Source organism: Neodiprion pinetum, chromosome 3, assembly GCF_021155775.2.
Source record: "Neodiprion pinetum isolate iyNeoPine1 chromosome 3, iyNeoPine1.2, whole genome shotgun sequence".
Classification (NCBI taxonomy): domain Eukaryota; kingdom Metazoa; phylum Arthropoda; class Insecta; order Hymenoptera; family Diprionidae; genus Neodiprion; species Neodiprion pinetum.
In genome coordinates this window covers 10,631,634-10,653,311 of record NC_060234.1, presented here as the reverse complement: position 1 = coordinate 10,653,311, position 21,678 = coordinate 10,631,634, and the positions used below count along the sequence as shown (strand labels likewise).

At 40.3% G+C, this 21,678-nt stretch overlaps 2 protein-coding genes across 2 annotated transcripts; both read left to right on the top strand.

Moving 5' to 3' along the window:
• The first annotated feature begins 14,904 nt into the window (after positions 1-14,904).
• On the top strand, positions 14,905-16,911 carry LOC138190580 (zinc finger BED domain-containing protein 5-like). Its single transcript, XM_069134324.1, has one exon. It carries the CDS (start codon positions 14,905-14,907, stop codon positions 16,909-16,911), a length of 2,007 nt encoding a protein of 668 aa, XP_068990425.1.
• Positions 16,912-19,631: 2,720 nt separating this feature from the next.
• Positions 19,632-21,011, top strand: LOC124214324 (E3 SUMO-protein ligase ZBED1-like). The gene is made up of 2 exons (XM_046616584.1): positions 19,632-19,655; positions 19,968-21,011. The coding sequence occupies exons 1-2, from the start codon at positions 19,632-19,634 to the stop codon at positions 21,009-21,011; spliced, it is 1,068 nt and encodes a 355-aa protein (XP_046472540.1).
• Positions 21,012-21,678: the final 667 nt, after the last annotated feature.

Sequence of the window (21,678 nt, the reverse complement as noted above, 5' to 3'; positions counted from 1 at the left end):
TCGTGCGGACTCAAAACCCGTCACAAAGAATACTTCTTCATTATTCAAATCTGAATTAACCCCCGCACATCATAGACGTACAAAAATCTTTAAAAACTTGATCGGCTGTAGCTTCTGCATTTATAACCAAGACAGGAGCCGATAAATAAGAAAAAGTTTGTTTCACTAGCCAATCTTCATGAACCTCATGAATAGTTCTGAGTAGCTCTAAAGAAATACTCGATTCTTCCTCACGTGAACGGGAACTAACTCGAGCAAAAGAAGTTTCTGGGGAAACTCGCAAATAAACAATCAAATCTACTCTGAGCTCAGACGAGCGAATGAGAAGATCAAAATTTTTTGTCAATAAATGAGATTCGAAGTCGCGAAAATTACCTAACCTTCGACGAGCTTCTACAAAACAATTGCTACTGAATATCGATCTTTCCATCACCTTTACAGGCAATGAAGTCGTCTGCAGATGTCTATCTAACATAACCATTTGAGCGAAATGCTGAAAATAATAGCATTAACGATCTGGGTTCTGATACATCAAATCTAAAAGATTAATTCCAGCTACATTTCGATATTCTTCAAGAGGTTCTAAAAGTGTACAGACCTGGCGATCTGCTAAAAACCTCTTGGTGAAAGTTGTTTTTCCGCATCCGATATTTCCTTCTATAATAATCGTAAGCGGTCGAGTTTTACTCAAACGAATTCCAAAAGGTAAATTCTTCTCCCAATCGATGACCGACTGTAAAGAAGGTCAAGTCGATCACAGTCGTCAAGGGTGTTCGTTCAAAGATCTAACCTCGAAGGATGTTCCTGATCTTGGAGAGACTGTTCCAGGTTGATCCTCTTCAAAAGGAGCAAGACGATCCAAGTGAACCACTTTCTGACGCGAATGAGGAGATCTTCGGATTCTATAAACAACATCATTTATCCGGTTAACCACTAAGTAAGGGCCTTCCCAATTTCTTTGTAGCTTTGGACATCGTCCTTTCTGTCTTCGAGGTTGAAAGAGCCAGACAGAATCTCCAGGATTAAATTTTAAATCTCTGGCTCGAATATCACAACGAGTTTTCAATTTATCTGAAAAGCCATAGAAATTCTATTCCTAGCAAAGTGATGAATTTCTTCTAAACGTTGTTGTAATGAAAAGGCATAATCTGTTTGATGTTGTCTTTGCACAGGAACAGGGCCTTTCTCTAAATCTGACGGAAGTCGAAGATTTCTTCCAGTAAGCATGAGGGCTGGCGTCTGTTTTGTTGTCTCATGAATCGCAGATCTGTAAGATAAGAGGAAGAAAGGGATCCAGGAGTCCCAGTCTCTCTGATTCTGCTCTACGAAGGACGACAAATACTGTAGCAGAGTCCGATTCAGACGCTCTATCATGCCATCAGATTGCGGATGCAAAGGAGTTGTACGAGTTTTTCTAACCCCTAAAATCTGAGTAACCTCTTTCATTAAGGTTGACTCAAAATTTCGGCCTTGATCAGTATGAAGTTCTAGAGGAACTCCGTGTCTACAAATAAACTCTTTAACGAATGCCTGTGCTACGGTGGAGGCTTCTTGATCAGCGAGAGGGACCACTTCAGGCCACTTAGTAAAATAATCAGCAATAACCAAAGCATATTTATTTCCAGAATGGGTTATCGGGAGAGGTCCAAGAATATCCATTGCTATCCTTTCAAATGGAGCTCCCACGTTGTAAATTTGAAGAGAGCTTTGTCCCTTCGCTCGAGGTCCTTTCTTTGCCGTGCAGATTCGACATCTTCGACACCAATCTTCAACGTCCATCCGGCAACGGGGCCAAAAGTAGAAGTTGCGAATTTTGTCCAGAGTTTTATTTGACGCGAAGTGTCCGCCTGCAGGAGAATCATGATAAAGAGCAAGAATCTCCGGAACTCGTGACCTGGAAACCAAAAGTTGCCACCTGATTTCTTTCAAGTCTGCAGATTCCCATTTTCGGTATAAAATTCCATCGATTAAAAGAATAGAGTCCCATTGAGCCCAATAAATTTTCAAATCTGACTCGGCTAAGGATATATCCTGCCAGTCTGGGCGAATTTCTGCTTCTTTCCAAGACTTCACTTGATTCAAAGTGTCGTCTTCTTGTTGCGATTTTCTCCATTCCTCCTGGTCATTTTCGAAAGAAATCTTTCGTATTATAAGAGAGGGGTCACGATTTTTCTCTAATCGTGCACACTGTTTACACTCTGGCATTTCCTCGCAGGGTCTTCGAGAGAGAGCATCGGCGTTTCCATGATGAATTCCTGCTCGATGACGAATATCAAAATCGTACTGACCGAGCCTTTCTAACCATCTAGCTACCTGACCTTCGGGAGATTTGAACGAAAGTAGCCACCTGAGAGAAGCATGATCTGTACGTATCAAAAATCTCCTACCGTACAGATAATGGTGAAAATGTACTACGGTCTTAACGACAGCTAAAAGCTCTCTACGAGTGACACAATAATTCCTCTCGGTTTTACTCAAAACTCTGCTGAAATAGCTTATCACTCTCTCTTGACCTCTTTGAATTTGTGACAGAACCCCGCCTATTCCTTAAAGAGATGCATCCGTATCTAAAATAAAAGGAATTTCGACCTCTGGATAAGCTAAAATCGGCGAAGAAATAAGATTTTCCTTTAATTTCTTGAAAGCCTCTTCGCATTCCGGGGTCCAGTCAAAAGGAATCTTGATTCCGGTCAAGTGATGGAGAGGTTTAGCTATACTAGCGAAACCTTTTACAAATCTTCTATAATACGTACAAAGGCCTAAAAAGCTTTGAATTTGTTCTTTATTCTTAGGTGTCGGCCAAGAAGAAACCTTCTCTATTTTGGATGGGTCGGTCTTCACACCTTGTGCTGAAACGATATGTCCGAGGAAGCCTACTTCTTTCTGGAACAGATGGCATTTTTTCGGGCTCATTTTCAGACCTGCTTGCTTCAGCCTAGCGAAAACTTGTCTGAGATTTTGAACTTCTTCTTCAAAGTTCTTGCCAAAAACGATTATATCGTCTGAATAAACGAGGCATATTTTGCCAGTGAGCCCATGGAGAACAGCCTCCATCATTCGTTCAAAGGTAGCTGGGGCATTACTCAAACCAAACGGCATAACCTTGAACTGCCATAATCCTCCTGAACCCGTAACAAAAGCTGTTTTTTCTTTATCTAGAGGATCCATTTCGACCTCCCAGTATCCGCTCTGAAGATCTATGGTGCTGAACCAAGTTGCACCAGCTATCAGGTCGAGTGTCTCGTCAATTCTGGGTAGAGGGTAAGAATCTTTCTTCGTTATATCGTTCAGCTTCCTGTAATTGATAAAAAATCGTTTGGATCCGTCCTTTTTGTTAACAAGGACGATTGGTGAGGCCCAGGGACTAGACGATGGTTCAATAACATCGTTCTTTAGCATGTCTTCCACAAGCTTCTTCACCTCTTCTCGGGCGTTGTGAGCAAGTCTTCGTGGAGCTTGTTTTATTGGCGAACTCTCTCCGACGTCGATCTTGTGCTTGACAGAAGTACATCGGCCCTTATCACCACTATCTTTAGCGAAAGAATCTATAAATTCTAGCAAAAGAGATTTAAACGATTCTACCTGAGCTGAATTTAACGAAATCGAAGATTTCTCAACAAGGCGCTGTAAATGTAAAGGAAAATGTTGTTGCAAATCATCCTCCGAAAGTTCTATTTCTCGAATTCTAGGAGGAGTCCAATAAATTCCATTTCTATTTGTACAAAGAGTTATCTTGCGATTGTTTGAAGCTGGTGAATTTCTCTTAGTCGAGATAACACAGTTATGAGCTGTAAGAAAGTCTATCCCCAAAATACCTTCATCCTCTATATCTGCTATAAAAACCTTATGTGGAGAGTCGATACACCCAAAAAGGTTAATTTGGACAGTAGCCTGTCTCAAAACCGGGGTCGTCTCTCCAGTGGCTGTTCGCAGAGAAAAAGAGGGAACAATCTGGTCATCGGATTTAAAGAGATCCGATCGAACTACGGTTACTTCTGCGCCCGTGTCTATTACCCATAGACAATCGACGCCATTCACAGTACCGCGCGCGTAAAGACCAGACTGTCGTAGACTTCTAATTAAAAACTGTTCTCTAAGAGGGCTTTCACTTCCAACAATCTGCGATGATTTTCGCCCTGACAAATCATCTGAAACTAGTTTTTTGGGTGAGTTCCTGTTGAAGAACTCGATTGAGGATTTGCTTCCCCTATTTCTATATTTTTCTTACGCCAGTTATAAGAGTTTGAATTCGAGCCTTGCATCGGTTTTCTACTAATTTTTTTAATTAGAAAACAATGATTGGCGTCGTGACCTATTTTTTTTACAAAATATACAGGTCAAGCCGGTTTGACTCGTCATGACCGCGTTCTTATTTACACGCTTGTTTTGTTGGTTTTGAAAAGAGCCTCGATTTCTTGGTTTAAAATTACTATTGTTATTTTTATTTCTATTATTTTGAGGTTTTGATTCCTCCGAGTGTTCAAAACTTCGTCTTTCTGAGGTGTTTTCGGACACCTCAATCCGACGAAGCTTGTTCAGCCCAAAATATTGTTTCCTCATTGCCTCCACCTTGAGGGCTTTGGCCGTTGCCTCCCTCAGAGAAGTGAGGCCCGATGTTCCAACGGCCATTTTGATTTCTGGATCACTAATTGCATTTAAAAAGGCTTGAGTCGCTAATAAATTACGAGACGGCTCGTGATCTGGCAATGCTACACGTGAAAGCCGTTCTATATCCTGGCTAAGATACGCGAGGTCTTCGTCTCGTCCTTGTCTTCTCGTCTGTAATTGAGCCGTGTACAGTTTCGTCAAGTGGTCATTTCCGTATCTCAACTTTAGTGCAGAGCTAAGTTTCTCATAATCGGAAATTTCTTCTTCAGACAATGCCGTTAAAACATTCAGAGCCGGCGTCCGAAGACAAGAGGCAAGGCTGTGGGCCCTCATGGCGGAGTCCCACTGATTATGCTTTGCAATAGTGTTAAATTGACGTTCATACTCTGCCCATGGAATCTTTCCATCAAAAGTTGGCGGTTTCAAAGGACAAAAGGGTTTCTCATAAATCTGAGAAGTAGCCCCAGGAAGTCTCGAATTATTCAATTGACTCAAATGAGAGTATTGGGGCTGCACCTGAGACAGAGGCTCGGAAAAATCAACCTCATTATCTACTCTGTTTCTACAAACTGGGAATTCAACTACTCCCCTAATAAATGGCACAGACCTTGAATCTCGAACATCCTGGATTTGTCCTGGATGTCGGATCTCTTGAACAACGGGAACAGGAACAGGTGAGGGAACAGGAGAGGGAACAGGAGTAGCGACTCTAGAACCCTGCGGTGTAACAGCCGGTTCTCCAGTGCCACTTATTTGATGAACGGACTGAAGAGCTGCCACAGTCGTCCGAAGAAGGTCTTGAAGATTAGTTTCTGAACACTCTCGAGCCTCCCCTTCTCGCCTCCGTTGTTCCTGTTGCTCTTGAAGCAGCTGGATTAGATGTTGCTGTTTTTGAGCAGCAACTTCTTGTTGTTGTCTTGCCGCTTCTTGTTGTTGTGTCAAGATCTTCAGCAGATCAAGTTGAGAGACCGCCGAAGGAGTTAAAAGAGGGTCTACTGAAGGTGATAAAATTTCTTCTGGAACCCTCGGATTTTCCATGAGAGAAGATTCTTCTCCACTTTCCCTTCGACGTGAGCGCGTCATACGACTACTGCTCATTGTTTATTACACGCACTGAATCGACTTAATTAAAAAGAAACTCAAGATCCCGCTTCTGACACCAAATGTAACGTTCTTGACGTTACGTTAATGAAATATGGATCCGTGAGTTTACTTATTAAGTCAAAGAAATCACGAGCGTGAATAAAATATCGTGAAAATGCTTTTAATGCGTAATATGTGTTTCTCGTTTAAAGTCTGAAACAAGACTGTTTTTGCAATAATGTTGGTTGGCGCAGCAACCTTATTCTTTTTAAAGACATAAGAGGTTTATAAACGTCTTTTATCTATGCTGACTACTAGATCATTAAAGAGGGGGCAAAACGGGTGATTTCACCCTTTGTAACAATATTAATATTAAAGGCTCAAACTTTAAGGGAATTTTGTTTTTTTGTCTTTCCGAAAAAATTTCACGATGGGACCGAAAAAAAAAATAGTCGAAAAAAAGCACCCTAATATATATATACATATATGATCATATGGAATATTAAACATTTTCCTCCCTTTAGGCGGTGTCATACCCCCCTTTGGTCGTTTACCCACCGAAAATGTTAGATCCAAAAATTGAAAGCTCATTGATTTTTTTTTTTTCATCACAATCGACTCGGTTTATTGTTTTTTGCATTATACTTCGACTTTGCCGGTCGACTCTCGATTCAATTATTTATGAGAAAATTTGCATGTATATCTCGAAATATATCCCGAAACGACGAAGTTTACGATGTATTACTTTGTATGCGATCACGGATTCCCCCAAATCTATCTACCAATTTTTCGATTGTCAGTCGCAACTCGTGTTACGAATACTCAACATCGTAATCTCGTAATAAGGGAGTGACTTCTGTATGTGCTTTGTTGCGTCGAAAAACATACAAAAATGGATGAAAACAAACTGCAACGTGCGCACAATCTCTGCGCTTACCGTGGTTGTAAGAATTCGAAATTTACGGGAACAAAACTTTACAGGTTTCCTGTGGCAGGAGATTGCCGCCTTGATGCGTGGGTAAAAAATACCGGTAAGTGTTGCATTGTAATTATTTGCATTTTTTTTCGAAATGGAAAAGTGCAAGAATCTCGGAGAACGGAGAAATCTAAAATAACTAACGCTATGCGAAAAAGGATGTACTGAAGAATGCTTGGTATATTTATTTCTTAATTTTTGTTCTATTTTTTTTTTATTTTTTTTCGATTCTATCCGGCATACAAAATTTTTCTCTTTAAATTTCATTATTAAATGAAAAATGAGTGCTTTCATGCATCATGAGAAACGTCTGCCCTGTGGCAGACGTCTGCCGAGAAACGTCTGCCGTGTCTTTTCATAATGCAAAAAACTTGTAAAAAAATTATGGTGGGAAAAAATTGTTGAACAAATTTCCGTTAATGTTCTTTTCTTATATTATAGAATGAATCGGTTTGTTTTTCTGAACATGTATGAAATTGTTCAGAATTTTCACTCCATTTTAAATTCAATTTTTATAATTTTGGTAAAATTGTGAAGGGTGAATTTTTGATATATGTCCGGAGAAATATTCCGTGCTGCATCTAAGAAGTATGCGGGGTATTAAACGATCAGAAATTAAACCTATATGAATTCTCGAAAACAGAAATTTTCGAAAAGAGACAATTGAAAAAAAAATCATTGCACTTGCTTGCAAATATATTTACATCAATTTCATAGTAGAAAAAATAAAGTTTTCTGGAGGTTTTCTGAACAGCATTTTTTTAAACGATTGAGACGTGGGGGTTATGCCGGGAGCATTTCAGCCCGATGTACTTCATTGGCAACAGACTTTTCCGTAACAGGCGATTGCTCTTATGTTTCTCGAGAGTGTTGACGATTCGAAGGACCACCCGGAAGTCGGAACTTCGTCCACATATGTGGAAGGTCCAGTGGATGATTGCGCAGTCCATACAATGGTGAGTGATGCAATTTCTCTCGCAACGCCGCACCCGGTCGAGTTCGAGTCGTTGATTCTCAACGATTCTGCCGATGAACCGGTGCCGTTCATTTCCGCGTTTGCGGCGAACCACTTTGTCATACCGGCGGGTACCGTTTCCTCGGGTTGGACGGAAACGGTACTTGTTATGCCTTGTGAATCTGTAGATGTACAAAGCACGGGTGAGTCCGCCTTTGATACGGTTCACTCGTCGGCGTCGGCGTGTGTGCCTACGGGCGTAGCTGAAGAAGATATGTACGTTGCGGAGCATGCGCGTAAGTATACGAAGACAGTGGTGAGCTTTGCTGATTCGGATGACGAAAATTGCACCTGTATAAGCTTAGAACCGCAACCCGATGATAGTAACCCTGCATGTCAGACGCCTGAGGGACACATGTCATGTGTGGGTGATCCGTCACTTCATGCAAAAGTGTTGCGTTATCTGCGTAAACAAAATGCCGCTCTGACACGGGAAAATGCATCGAAGACGAAAACGATTAGACAACTCCGTCAGAAGCTGAAACGAGCTTTGAGGACAGGTGCACGTGTGGAGAAAAAAAAATTGTCCCTCGATAGTTTTCTCGATCAGCAAAAGAGTTTACAGCCGGCAGCAAGAACGATGATGAAGCTCCAATTGCACCGGAAAAATGCTCCTCACTCGGAGGAAGAAAAAGATCTTGCAAAGCAGCTTTGTTACTACTCAGCGTCTGCATATACGCGTTTGAGAAATGCAGGATGCATGTTTCCGGCGGAAAGTACCGTGCGCAATTGGATCTCGGAGGTTGACATAAAACCCGGCTTCTGCGATTTCATGTTCCAGAAGTTGAAAGTCAAAATTGAAGAGTTGCCGATCGAAAATAGGGTATGCGCTCTAAAATGGGACGAGATGACAATCAAACAATTTAAAGAATATTCGGAGGAATTCGATTGCATCGAAGGTCTGGTTGATCTCGCCCCACTCAGTCGAAGGGATGAACGCGCGCGCTACGTCTTCGTTTTTTGCCTCGACAGTTTGAACGCAAATCAATCATGGTGGCAACAACTCGCGTATTTTCTTCCCGGGACTGGCATGAAGGCCGAGGAGATTCATACCTTGGTCGATGAATGCCTCCGTCGATTGCATGAAGCTGGAGCCGTAGTTCACCTCGTCAAATGTGATTAGGGATCCTCGAACCAAAAATTGTTCAATTCTTGTTTAAAAGTGTCAGAGGAGAGTCCGTGCTTTATGAGCGGTGGTCGAAATTACTTTGCTTCATTCGACTTTCCTCATTTGATAAAACGTCTGGAGGGGTTGGATTATCGCTTTGTACGAAGATTTTGTAAAAACTTGGAGATACGATAACTGCAGTACTACATCGAATCTACTCTCTCACATCTCCGAGGCGCAATTGTTTCCATCGTCCTTTCAGGCGATGAACGTTAAGCGTGCTCTTCAAATTTTTAGCCGCTGTTTTTCAGCGGCAATAACAACTGCAGGCAAGGATCCGCACGGGCTTAACACGGAAACGTGGCAGGCTAGCGCAGCTTTTGCTGAGCGTATGAATAAAGTCATCGGTTCGTGCAATGCCTACGAGCTTTTGTGCCGAAATCCTGATGAGCGCCCGCTTGCCGACAAGAATCCCGAGATCGAGGAAACGCTGACAGAGTTCGTGAAGTTTTCTTCGGAATGGACGATTGCTGACCCAAGGAGAAGGGGACGGCTGAAAATACTTCGCAACCACCGGTAATGAAAAAGGTGCCTTGTCTGAGAGGTCTGCCCCTGACAGTAAGAGCTATTCTACTTACGTATACGACGATAAAAGAGAAGTATCCCGGACCCGAGTTGGCAGCCGGACTGTGCAAACAAGATTCCGTCGAACACCTCTTCTCGAAATTTCGCCAGCGAGGTGGTCACAACCCAAATCTCACGGCTCGGATGGTTCGCTTGTCTCTGAGACACATCCTTTCTACGGGATACATCGGCAGCGGCAGCAGAGGAAATGTACAATGTCCTGACGCCGTTGCTTTGATAGAACCCTGCACGATGGTAGCTCGGGCTTTCGATACGCCAGAGAGTATGCTTGCGGATCCCACCGAACACGAATTCGACGAGGATACGGCAGAAGTAGAAAATGCTGTGGAAGCTCTGAGGCAAGAGCAGGAAACAGAAATGGCGAACGCGGAGACGTCGAAAGAAACGAAGTTACCGAGCTACGAACTTTGTGCAATCAATTATTTTGCTGGTTACGTAGCTCAGCGCAACCTGCGCAAATTTCCGTGCGATCGATGATGTTTTGAAACTGTTAAAAGTCCGATAGAAGCGTCATCGCCGAATGAGGTGTATACTGAACTTCGGGAATATGAACATGCTGACGCTGATGCGCCATCGGTGTCATATCTGAGCCGGCCCACAGACAAGTTCGAAAGCATCGTCAGATCGCAACTCGAAGCTTTTTATCGATTGTGGAAGACGCACTGGGCTTGCGAAGGTCTTTTGATCAATCTTATAGATGATATTATTACAGATACTGATTTTATCCTGACTGGTTTCACGAAGGTGATGAATGCCTTCAGCATCGCATAGAGCTTCTACGCTTTATGGTCAAAGTGAAGGTTTCGGCTCAGACTACGTTCAACAATCGGGCAGTACGACAGTCCGGATCAGCTCACACTATGCACAAGCCAAACAGTAAGTTACAAAAAATTAAAGGTATTTGAATTGAATCGAAAGCTCTTAATGCGAAGATGTACCCTGACGTCAACCGGAGGCTCCATAGCTGCGCTTCATGACACTTTCTGTTGTGAAGACGTACCCGGGGAGGCTCAGTGAGTTGCGATCAAGTATTCTCTTATTGAAGTCGTACCTGGCGATTGCTAGAGACTCTATGAGCTGCGCTTCATGTATTTCCTTTTTTTTGGTTTGAAGTCGTACCTGGCGATTGCCAGAGGCTCTGTGGGCTGCGCTCCATGTATTTTATAGCTCGGTCTACAATGGACGGAAACGTTCCCGTTCCCGTGGAGAGTTGAAGTATACGAAACCCATAGTAACGTCCACAATCGCGTGTGCGTTTAATTGTAGACGGTACTATAGGTTACATGTAATTAAACTCCCCACGGGAACGGGAACGTACGCGTCTATTGTGGACCGAGCTTAAATCTTGAAGTCGTACCTGGCAATTAACAGAGGCTCTGCGAGCCGCGCTTCACCCCGTGTATAAATTTTTTGGTTGAATATCGGAAAATGGCATATAGGCCTAATGGCTAGCTAGTTTACATGCAATAATGATTTGACTGGAGAATCACTGGCTCTATACATAATATTTCTTTATTCAACCTAAAAATTCAAATACGGGAACGGGGGGTGGTGTTGATTGCCTTCTCGTGGTGCCCCCCGAAAACGAGTACACTAATTTTTCTTGCTGAATACTGAGTTAAATGTTCATGCTCATTATCCTGTTTCAAGAATAGTTTGGAATATTATTAATTACATTCCAACTATAGTGCACTCGGCTGAACAATTAACAACAGTATGATTCACAGAATTCTTTCAACACGTTTCTTATTGACGTTCTGTGAAATCCAGACGTTATTCAGTCACAAAAATTTGAACAGTGTTTGTTCATGAGTGCTTCAATAAAAAACAAACTCTTACGGACATTCATCTGATAATTCTACATGCCTTTACCTTCACTTTGTTTGCTCCCCAAATCCCATTACGCCTTCATTAATGAAATCATGCTAACCACGCGTGTATTGAACAACTGTAGTATATTTTTATCGTTGCGGATTGATGTGATAATCCCCTCAAAATGTGTAGATTGAAAAATTAATATATATGATAAATGAGTTTATTGTGATTAGTTGTTGCATGACAAAAAATATGGTTATTAGTATAAATTTGACTAGTTTACTTGTTAATTTGACAACGTCAATTTGCCAGCTATCAAGTGCATAACCTCACCTCGAGACCGGAAGTCATGAGTCGTAACAGTTATTAATTCATGATTTTGTCCTCGAAGTTGCGGCTAGCTAACATTTTCATAAGATTCATAACAAGAACAATGTTCATCGGATGCGTAGGTGATTTCACTTTTTTCCCAGCATTTACGACCTCTTCAATTGTTTTCGAAAGTCACGGTCCATTTGCTGCCATGAAAAAGTCTAATTTTGAATAATTATTTTCTTGTTTAAATGTTCGGGAACCCGCCTGATCTTTTTGTACAGTCATTTTCGAATATTTTTCCAAAAATCAGATTTTTCTACAGGTTTTGAAATACTGTACATGATCTCATTGAACAATGATTGGATTCAAGATTTCCGATAGGGAAACGGCTGAATGGGGGTAATGTTATTAAACAGCTGAAAGAGAGTTTTTATACAATCGACCCGGTCTCCATTTTTTTTCTTCAGATTTTTTCTCTTCCGGGTTACCAAATAAAGAAACGGAAAAAAAAAAAATGGAAAAAAATCTACACACTCTCGGAATTGTTTTTCTTTTCATTCTTTTGTTTCTTCTCGGTTATCAAAAACACAAAAAAGAAAGTGGGATTAAGTAAGAATATGAAATAAAAAAAATGTAAGGAAATAAAAAGTCGGTCCACTCCAGCTTTCATTTATTTTCTCTCTTCTGAGTTACCCGTAATAAAAAAGGGGCGGGGATTGAGTAAAAAAAAGAGGCGCCAAAAACGGGGAACAAATCGATTCACTCTCGGTATTTTATTGTTTCAATTATTGGTTCTCTTCTGGAAGAAAAAAATAAATAAATAAAAAACAAAATAAAAAAATAAAAAGCGACCCGGAATCGAACCCGTGTCCCGCAATACTCCATCCTCATGTGGTATCCACTCAGCTGCGCTACAGTTACGTCCGTGTGCGCGCGTTTGCTCGATATTTTTACGGAGCTTGCTTGGAATTCGCTGATGATTCTTTGGAAGATTCAGTTCGAGAAAAAAATAATTTCCCCCAACCACTTGCCCATTGCACATTTTGCATAAATGTTATCGAGCTGGCTTCGTATATTTTTCCATAGACTGCGTGTACAAATATTCGAGAACACCAGGCGTCACATATTATCACATCAATAAAAAAATAATATTTATTAAAAAAAAAAAAAAAAAAGTATTCGGGCTGGGAATGGTTAATTATCTTGGTTCAGCGTCCGCTAATTGAATCCAAAATTTATCAAATCTGAAGATACTTTTATTCACTGACATTCATAATTGAAACAAGAAAAATCCCAATTCTTGCATTCCTGGAAACATCTGTGTGAGCGGGGACAAGGATGCGATTGGCAACCACTTGCTCGAGCGACCGAGTATATCTATATATACACGATTGTGGGCCACCTTCGGTGCATGGCCGCCTAGGTGTCAGGTCGGAAATGGGCCACCTTCGGTGCGTGGCCGCCTAGGTGTCACGTCGACGCTCCAATCTAGCTGATATCACGAAAAGCCGAGCGTTGAAGATCTCCTTAATCATCTGTGATATTATTATGTAAGATGGTGGATAAGAACGCTCCGAAATATGAAAATTTCTACAAAGATGCATATGTCTGTCGATTGTATAAAAAAAAGATGCGTACTTGTGATGTGTCGAATATAAAATAAAGAGGCACATACGTTTTTACAAAAAATTCATTTATTCGATGTTACATGTCCGATTCGTTTATCCAACTGTTATGTGTATTGTCAAAACCTCACCATTGAACGTATATTTTTCTTCCACGCTTCTTGAGCACCTTTTACACCAGATAGATATCCGGATGTTTAACCTTGAGGAGCTCTTGTTCGTAGAAACTAGGGATGTGAAAAAATAATCGATCATGAGAATAATCGATTGGAATCAATTTTTTTTAAAGTAAAAATCGATTTTTATACTCAATTTTAATATTTCAAATAATCGATTGATAATCAATTTTTTATATAATGAAAAATCAATCATGGTCGATTTTTTATCTGCCACCCCCCGACATTAGGCCTGGTCTTTTATAACCCGGAGCGCGAACTATGAAAGAATACTATCTCCATGGAGATAATATTACGTTAGCGCCATCTGTGCGTCTACGATGACAGCCCTTCTGTGCTTTTGAAACATTACTTCATTAATTTAGCTAATCAAACATTCACTAGATGGAGTGTGACGTGGCATTTTAGATGTCCGTTACAAGGGGCTCCTTGAACCCTGGGCGAAACCAAAATTTAGGAATTTCCGAAATTGAGTTGCTAAGTTTTTGCAAAAGAGCGCCAGGACTAGAGTCACGCATCCGAAACTACGAGAGGGGATACCTTAGCGAATAGCGTGAGATATTTCAGGTTTTTTTGTTTTTTTTATTTTTCGAGCTACAACGGCATCAGGCAAGAAGTCGACACCGAATTCGAGGAAATTGCGAAGGAAGGATGTCGAGGCTGCGGAGGGGGAGCCGACGCAAATCCCCGCATCGCGGGAATCCAAGGTGGACCAGCGTTGCCAACCCTAAAGAAATTTCTTTAGATCTAAAGAAATTAGAGTCCGTTCAAAGAAAAAAGAAAAGTTGTTTTCTTATTAAGAAATATTGACGTTCAGACCGGAATCTGAAGAAAATCTAAAGATTTCTGACCAAATCTTAAGACTTATGGCGAAATCTCTTAGAATGGTTGTGAAATCGAAACACAGCTAAAAATCAACCAATTGCGAGGCTCCTGAGAAAATATGCACCAATCAGATAGCGTCTGCAATATGCGAACGCACTTATTTAACAAGTCGATGGTACTAGTGGCGGTGTCGTAGTGGTGCAGCCGTTGCAGCACTGTGGCGGGAAAAATCTGTAGAACGATCAACGAAGTCCGTGTTGGAGGTTTGTATATTCAACTAATCTCAATACATATTTTTGCGTAGAAAGACATTTAAAGTTTCATGCAATTATTGTTTATGATTTCCATAATTTTATCCAATTTTCGAAACACTATGATTTTTAAATATTTATTCGTAATTTTTCATTGTAGGGTTGTAACCTCAATTTTTTCATCCACGCGGGCGTGAGGTGAGTGATGTGACTTGTGGCTAACAATAATAAGGTGAGATTAATAGGCAGTTTTATTTGATTATTTCAAATTTTATTTATCCAAAACAGTTGAGTAGCTTTGTTGTTATTTAAAGCACCTAATTGTGACGTATTTCCTAATATTCAACTAAGTCTTGAATTTACCGATAAGCTGTTTTATTTTTATCCTACAGTATAGGAGACACGAATTCACCTGGAAACTGAATCCAGATTTAATTGAAGTCACGGTTTTTGACTTTGATCATGGCGTCGGACAGTGACAGCGTTCATTCTGATTCCAATGAAGAAAAACGTTTAAAAAAACCCCAAAAAAAACCTTACGCCCAGAAGTATATGTCATCATGGGAAAAGGATCCCTTAATGGAAAAATGGCTGGCAAGAAGCAAGATAAATGAACGTCACTTTCACTGTAAAGTATGCAATGCTGACTACACTACTGTTGGTGGGAGATCAAATTTGCTCAAGCACAGGAAGTCTTCTAAACACGTACAGCGAGCCACCACTTTGAGGAAACAACCCGTTATTAATAATCAGAGCTTCAAGAGAGAAAGACAGGTATCGCATCAGATAAAGTATTCCGAAATCAGAATCGCAGCATTCATGGTAGAGCATAATATTGCCTTGAATACAGCTGATCACCTGACAAAATTGATTAAAGCTATAAGTCCTGATTCTGAGGTAGCTAAGGGTATCAGTTGCAGCAGAACAAAGTGCACTAAAATAGTGCAAAATGTCACAGGTTATAGTCAGTTTGAACAAATTGTGCAGTGTCTCCAAACAACCAAGTTTTCACTTCTTGTTGATGAATCCACAGACGTCAGCGCAACAAAGCACTTGGCACTAGTAGTCAGATTTTTTAACAATGGTCGGATAAATGATGTGTTTCTTGCCCTGATTCCTACACCAATTGTGACTGCCCAAGCTCTGTATGATCACGTTATCGCTTTTTTCAAAAAGCATAATATCCCATATAAATCGAATATGATTGGTTTTGCAAGTGACGGTGCAAGTAATATGTTCGGAACTCATCACTCTCTGTCCGTCTTGTTGAAAAAAGACATTCCGCACTTGTTTTTAATGAAATGCATCTGCCATTCTTTTGCATTATGTGCTAATTATGCGTGTGAAAAATTACCACGTGTAATCGAAGATATCGCCAGAGATGTATTCAACTATATCCAACATAGTTACAAGAGGCTCTCTGTGCTTAAACAATTCCAAGAGTTCTTGGGCCTGAAGCCCCACAAACTTCTTCACCCTTCACAAACCAGGTGGCTTTCATTGCTACAAGTAGTGAAAAGATTGCTCGAACAGTACGATGCGCTCATTTTGTTCTTTACTGATGCAGTTTATGAGGATAAAGTTCTAGCAGCAGACATGATTTTAAGCAGATTAAAAGAAAAGTATGTTAAAATTCACCTCCAATTCTTGGAATATGTACTGCCATATTTTACCAACCTAAATCTTGAAATGCAGTCGGAGGAAACAAAAATCCATCAACTCTATTCACGTGTGTCTACGGTATACAAGACGCTGCTGAACTGCTTCCTTAAGAGTGACTATGTTAGAAACACTGCTGTAGAAAGAATTGTGTTTGATAATCCGCATAATTTCGTTGTGATAGAAGAGGTCTACCTTGGTGCAAAAGTTACTGCGTCCATATCAAATGGTTCTCATGGACTAAGTTTGGAACAACTTTCAGATTTCCGTCTCAGATGTCTCCAATTTTACATTGAAGCCTGCAAACAACTGGTCAAGCGGTTCAATTTCCAAGACCCTAATCTCCAAGTGTTCAAAGAATTAGGCTTCTTAGATTCGACGCAAATGAGGTCACACAACTCCATCGCTCCTCTTGCATCAAAATTTCCAAACCTGGTCCACGAGAATGCTTTGAATGATCTGGACTCAGAGTGGAGGGAGTTAAAAAATCTGGAAATAAATGTGCCACTTGCACCCAGTATTGATTATTGGGAGACAGTCTCAAAACTTAAACTAGGTGATGGATCAGTTAAATTTCATCACTTGTCCGACTTCGTAAGGAACTTGCACTGCCTGCCACACTCTAGTGCCGCGGTGGAACGAATATTTTCCCAAATCCAGCTTAATAAGACCAAAGTTAGAAATCGTCTGGAAGCCGAAACTTTGTCCGGCATACTGCACACTAAAACTTTGATTGGCAATGATCAGTGCTTCGATTTTGTAGTCAATCCAAACGTCATAGATAAGCACTCATTGCAAATGTACAACTAAAAATCAATACTTATAATTTGTACTAAGATAACAAAACCTAAGTCATCATAAATTTAAGGAAACTGTTTACTGTCTGGATAGCTGACATATTTCGACTATACTCATTGAATTATTCAGGTAAAAGTTGATAAATAATTAGTTTTCATTCCATAGGCTTTCAGTTATTGATTTGCATCTTTGGTGCGTAGACAATTTTGATCAGTAATCTTAATTTTGGAAACTATAAATAACAGCTATTGGGTGTTGGAGTGTCAGTTATTGAGATACTTACATTAAGTTATTGATAAGAAATTAAGACTGTGCTACAAAATGTGATAGATAGCAAATATATAAGTAGAAGTTTCTAATATCTTTATACCTACAATTCAGAATGTAGGATATAAATCTGTCTGTGTTACCTCGTTCGATAATTATTATTACATATTTCTAGAAAAAAATGTTGATATTATAAAGCGAAAAAATATATTATGTATTCCTATGTTTATTGAGTTTCAATACTGTCAAATATCACTCCTGAAAATAAGAAATCTGAAGAATTATTGTGGCGCCATTAAGAAATCTAAAGAATTATTGTGGTGCCATCTAATAAGAAATCTAAAGAATTATTGTGGCGCCATCTAAAGAAATATTCGTCTGATAGGTTGGCAACGCTGAGGTGGACGCGATTCCCGCTGGCGGCCGGCGCGCCGCAGCCTCTCCCCCTTCACCCCGTCAACAATTGACCGGCGAACTTGCGACGGACCGACTAGCGACGAGGGAGCACCACGCTCACCGTCAAGACGTCATGGAGCTGCGCGGAAGACGAGATTGCGATCTAGCTTCAAGTTCTGCGCAGCGATGCTATTGAAGGTGCGCGTCGAGTTGCGCGATCGACGAAATCGATGACGGATCGATTATTGCGTATTCTTGTGGGTATGACGTCACGTATGGGATGGCGTATCGAGATCCGTGTTGCGGCAGGTAGTAGGTTTTTGAAACCACTCTAGTTCTGGCGGTCGTGATAAGCAGTCACGTTTTGGGGAGTTTCGCGAAGTAATGGAGTTGCCCAAAAATCGCGAGGGGAACGAAAAGGGGTTTGCAAGGATGTAAAAGGTAAGCGCTGCTTCTATCCCCGCGATTGAATTACGAGCATATTGCCAAAAGGCTTGCCGAGTAACGGATAGCCGTTTTGGATTTGCGTTGTAGAGAAGTACTCCAAATTCTTTTGCCGATTCATTTGCTTGATGACCGTAGCCTGAGTACGCGTGTTAGAGTAGAGTAAATTTTGAGTTCCTGCGAAAGTTGAGTAGAGTCACGGGTTTTAGTTGAGTCTTTCTCGTTAGTGAAATCAAGTATAGCCCAATTTCGCTGTACCGGGTCGAGCCGCGTTATCGGGTTTTTAAGTATCACCTCTCGAGTAGGTCAGGAAGTGCCGAATTGGAGTGCTCGGATTAGCGGGTAACGTTTTGGAGGATTTTGAAAAGATTTGATTTCGGATGCGTTGCGATTGCGTATAGTTTAGGTTACGTTCAGTTGCGCCTGCATTGAGTTCCGTACCCGTTAGTTAAGACAATGTAAATTGAGTCGCGTTACCTTGAGCTTGTGTTTAGTTGAAGTTAAATGTAGTGGTGCTTGCGCTTAGTTAAGTTGCTGTTTAGTTAAGATAGTGTTTAGTCGAGTTGAGGTGATGTATAGTCGAAATTGCCGTTGCGTTGAGCAGCAGTTGAGACGAGAAGTTTGAGCATTGAGTTTTGGTTGCGTTTAAAATATAGTAACGTTTGCGGATTCGTTTAGATTTAGGACAGCTCGCGGTAGCGTCGAAGCTCCGAGTCGAGTGAGATCTCGGGTGAGATTGAGGACGCCGTCTGTTCGGTAGCCCGACGGCGCACCGTCGAATAATAAGTTTTAGTTTCGTTTTGAGCAATAACCGCCATGGAGAACAAATGGCGAATTTGCAAATTAAGAATTGCGTATGAGGATTTTGTGATCGTTGAGTGACGTTTTAGTTCGGGAGCCGCGAGCTCATTAGAGTAAGAAATAGAATAGGTTACGTGTAATTTTCTGTTTAATTTGAGACTCGCGATGAGCGACTTTTGGATTAAATTTTTTTTTGTTTTGTATCACCGCTATTGGGAAATATAAGATTTTATTTTACTTTTGTTAAATAGCGCGTGTATTTCGAGTGTCTCTCTCTCTCTCCAAAAATTACCCCTCCCCTCTCCGCGGTACTGGGCTATCGAGCATATGCCCGAGGAATAGCGCATTAATGACTTCGAGGCGTGTTAATCACGCCAGGCGCCCAACATAACTTCGCGAGATTGTTTTAGATCCAGGGTACATCGTGGACGCCGATTTATCGTGCACGCGGTAAGTTCTCGGTCATTTTCTCCGAGTGACCGAGAAGCGGGAAAAATCCACGTCGCAGGAGTTAGGCAACGATTGTACCATTTATTTTACCAACATTCGGCTGATATGTCATTCATTATTCGTTACTGAAACTCCATTTTTAAAACGACAATTCTGAAAGTTTTCATGACAAAAAAAAATTAGTATTTCTAAAAATCTTTCTTTTTTTTTTAACAATGTCAACAACCAAAAGAGCGACAAGTAGTTGGCGTCAATATTTTCATGTTGACAATAAATCTGGCAATGCTAAATGTAAATATTGCCCTAAAATTTTAAAAACTTGTAGTAATACAACCAATTTCAAGCAACACATGGAAAGGAAACACTCTGGTATCATGAGTAGTATTGAAAATAAAGAAGTAAGTACCTACTATTTTGTGCTTTGAACCAATCAAATGATAAATCAGGGTACTATTTAAAATGCCCGGGCAATATGAATAATGACATGCAAGTCAAAGTTTCATTTTGACAGTTGTAGTTTAGGGTTGAGTGTTTACAAATCTGACGATATACTTACCGATTCAGATAATAAATCAATTTACGATCTGAACAGTGATTAATCGAGTCAAAATTTATTTTTATTTAATTGGCTATTTATGATATGTAATATTTTTTTGGTTTAGTGGCCATTTGCTAAAGGATATTTTTAAACAATTTTAATTTTGTTGCAGGATCATGCAGCCAAGTCGGGAAACAATTGGCAGGAAGAATCAATTGCAGCTACATCTACATATTCTGAAGACTCTATGATTATGATGCCGACCACTTCCGCATCTCAAATTGAAGATCCTGTAGGGCCTTTATCTCTTAAACTACAAAAAATGGGTATAGAAGCATCATTCTCAAAAATATTAGAATTTGGATCGAGGGGTTCAAAAAACAAACAGATTACAGACGCTATAGCACAATTGATATACCGCGATAATCTTCCTTTCAGCGTGGTCGAAGGAGAAGGGTTTGGAAAATTGATTAAATTACTTGCACCATTATATAAAATCTCATGTCGGAAAACGATAACCGGCATGATTGATGGAAAATACGAAGAGAAAAAAGCTATTATAATCAACAAGTTACAATCCGTTACCAATATATGTTTAACGATTGACGAATGGAAAGATTTGCAAATGAAAAGCTATCTGGGAGTAACTAATCATTTTATCAAAAATTTTAAGATTGTTTCTTTCAATATAGCTTGTGAGCCGCTTGCAAAGAGTCATACCGCCGAATACCTATCAACCACCACAAAAAATATTTGCGAAAAATGGGAAATACCTGAAGTAAAAATTGTGGCCGTCACTACCGACAATGGTGCAAATATTGTAAAAACCATTGAATTAGCATTTGGAAGAGCAAAGCATATTCGTTGCACAGCACACACGTTAAACCTTGTTGTGCAAAATTCAGTCATGGTGATAAAAATAAAATTATTCATTGATAAAGTTCGCAAAATTGTACAATGGTTCCATCAGAGCGGAGTTGGTGCAGACCAATTGACGAATTCTCAAAAGGCTGAAAATGTACCGGAAGGTAAAATTAAACACCTGATACGCGATGTTTCAACACGGTGGAATTCTCAATTGCACATGCTTGAAAGGTTTTTAGCCATAAGAGGGACAGTGGGTGGCATTCTGTTGAATCACCCCAATGCTCCGCCTATGATTCAAGCTAGTGAAATTGCTGATCTTCAATATGGAGCCATACAGAGCTCCATATAGAGAACAAATTAAGAAACTTAGCGACGAAACGATTGAAGGTAAATCAACTCTCAAAAAACTCAAAGATGCATACGTGGCAACGCCCAATAACAGGCAACCAACAAACATAAGAAAAACGTTCTAGAAGCTTACAAGCCGATTTATATTAATATGAGAATTAATAATTACAAAAGAGAATTATATACGAAAGCACACATGTAAATCTGCTCTAAAACTACGAATTATCAAATTGTTAAATACCCTAAATCTGTTAAGATAGTTATAACACACACACCTCAGAATATTCGCAGCAGCGCGATCCTAATAATGTTAGGCAAATAGCAACTTATGTCTCACAAACAATCGCTATTGTACTCCAGGTGAATAACGACAGTAATCAATTATAATACATATGCAATTTTACATATTTACACGCTATAAAACTAACAAACGACGAGTAACCGATATGACAATCTCAATATATATACTTTGTAACGAACAGGATAGTAAGAATATTTAAGAAGTAAACTACGACTAGAATTCAGCGCATCGTGACACCGAAAATGCACACGGCACTAACATACACCACGAAAGATGGGTCACCTCTAGCGCATACGCACTGCGATTACCATATTAGGAAATAGCTGCTAAAATCGGCCCGAGTCCTAACGCCCACAGGGGGGAAGAA

What these genes read in the sequence shown, in the direction of transcription:
- LOC138190580 (XM_069134324.1), top strand. Translation starts at nt 14,905, where the DNA reads ATGGCGTCGGACAGTGACAGCGTTCATTCTGATTCCAATGAAGAAAAA.
- LOC124214324 (XM_046616584.1), top strand. Translation starts at nt 19,632, where the DNA reads ATGAGTAGTATTGAAAATAAAGAA. An exon ending in GTAGTATTGAAAATAAAGAA is followed by an intron (nt 19,656 to 19,967) that starts GTAAGTACCTAC and finishes ATTTTGTTGCAG; the next exon opens with GATCATGCAGCCAAGTCGGG.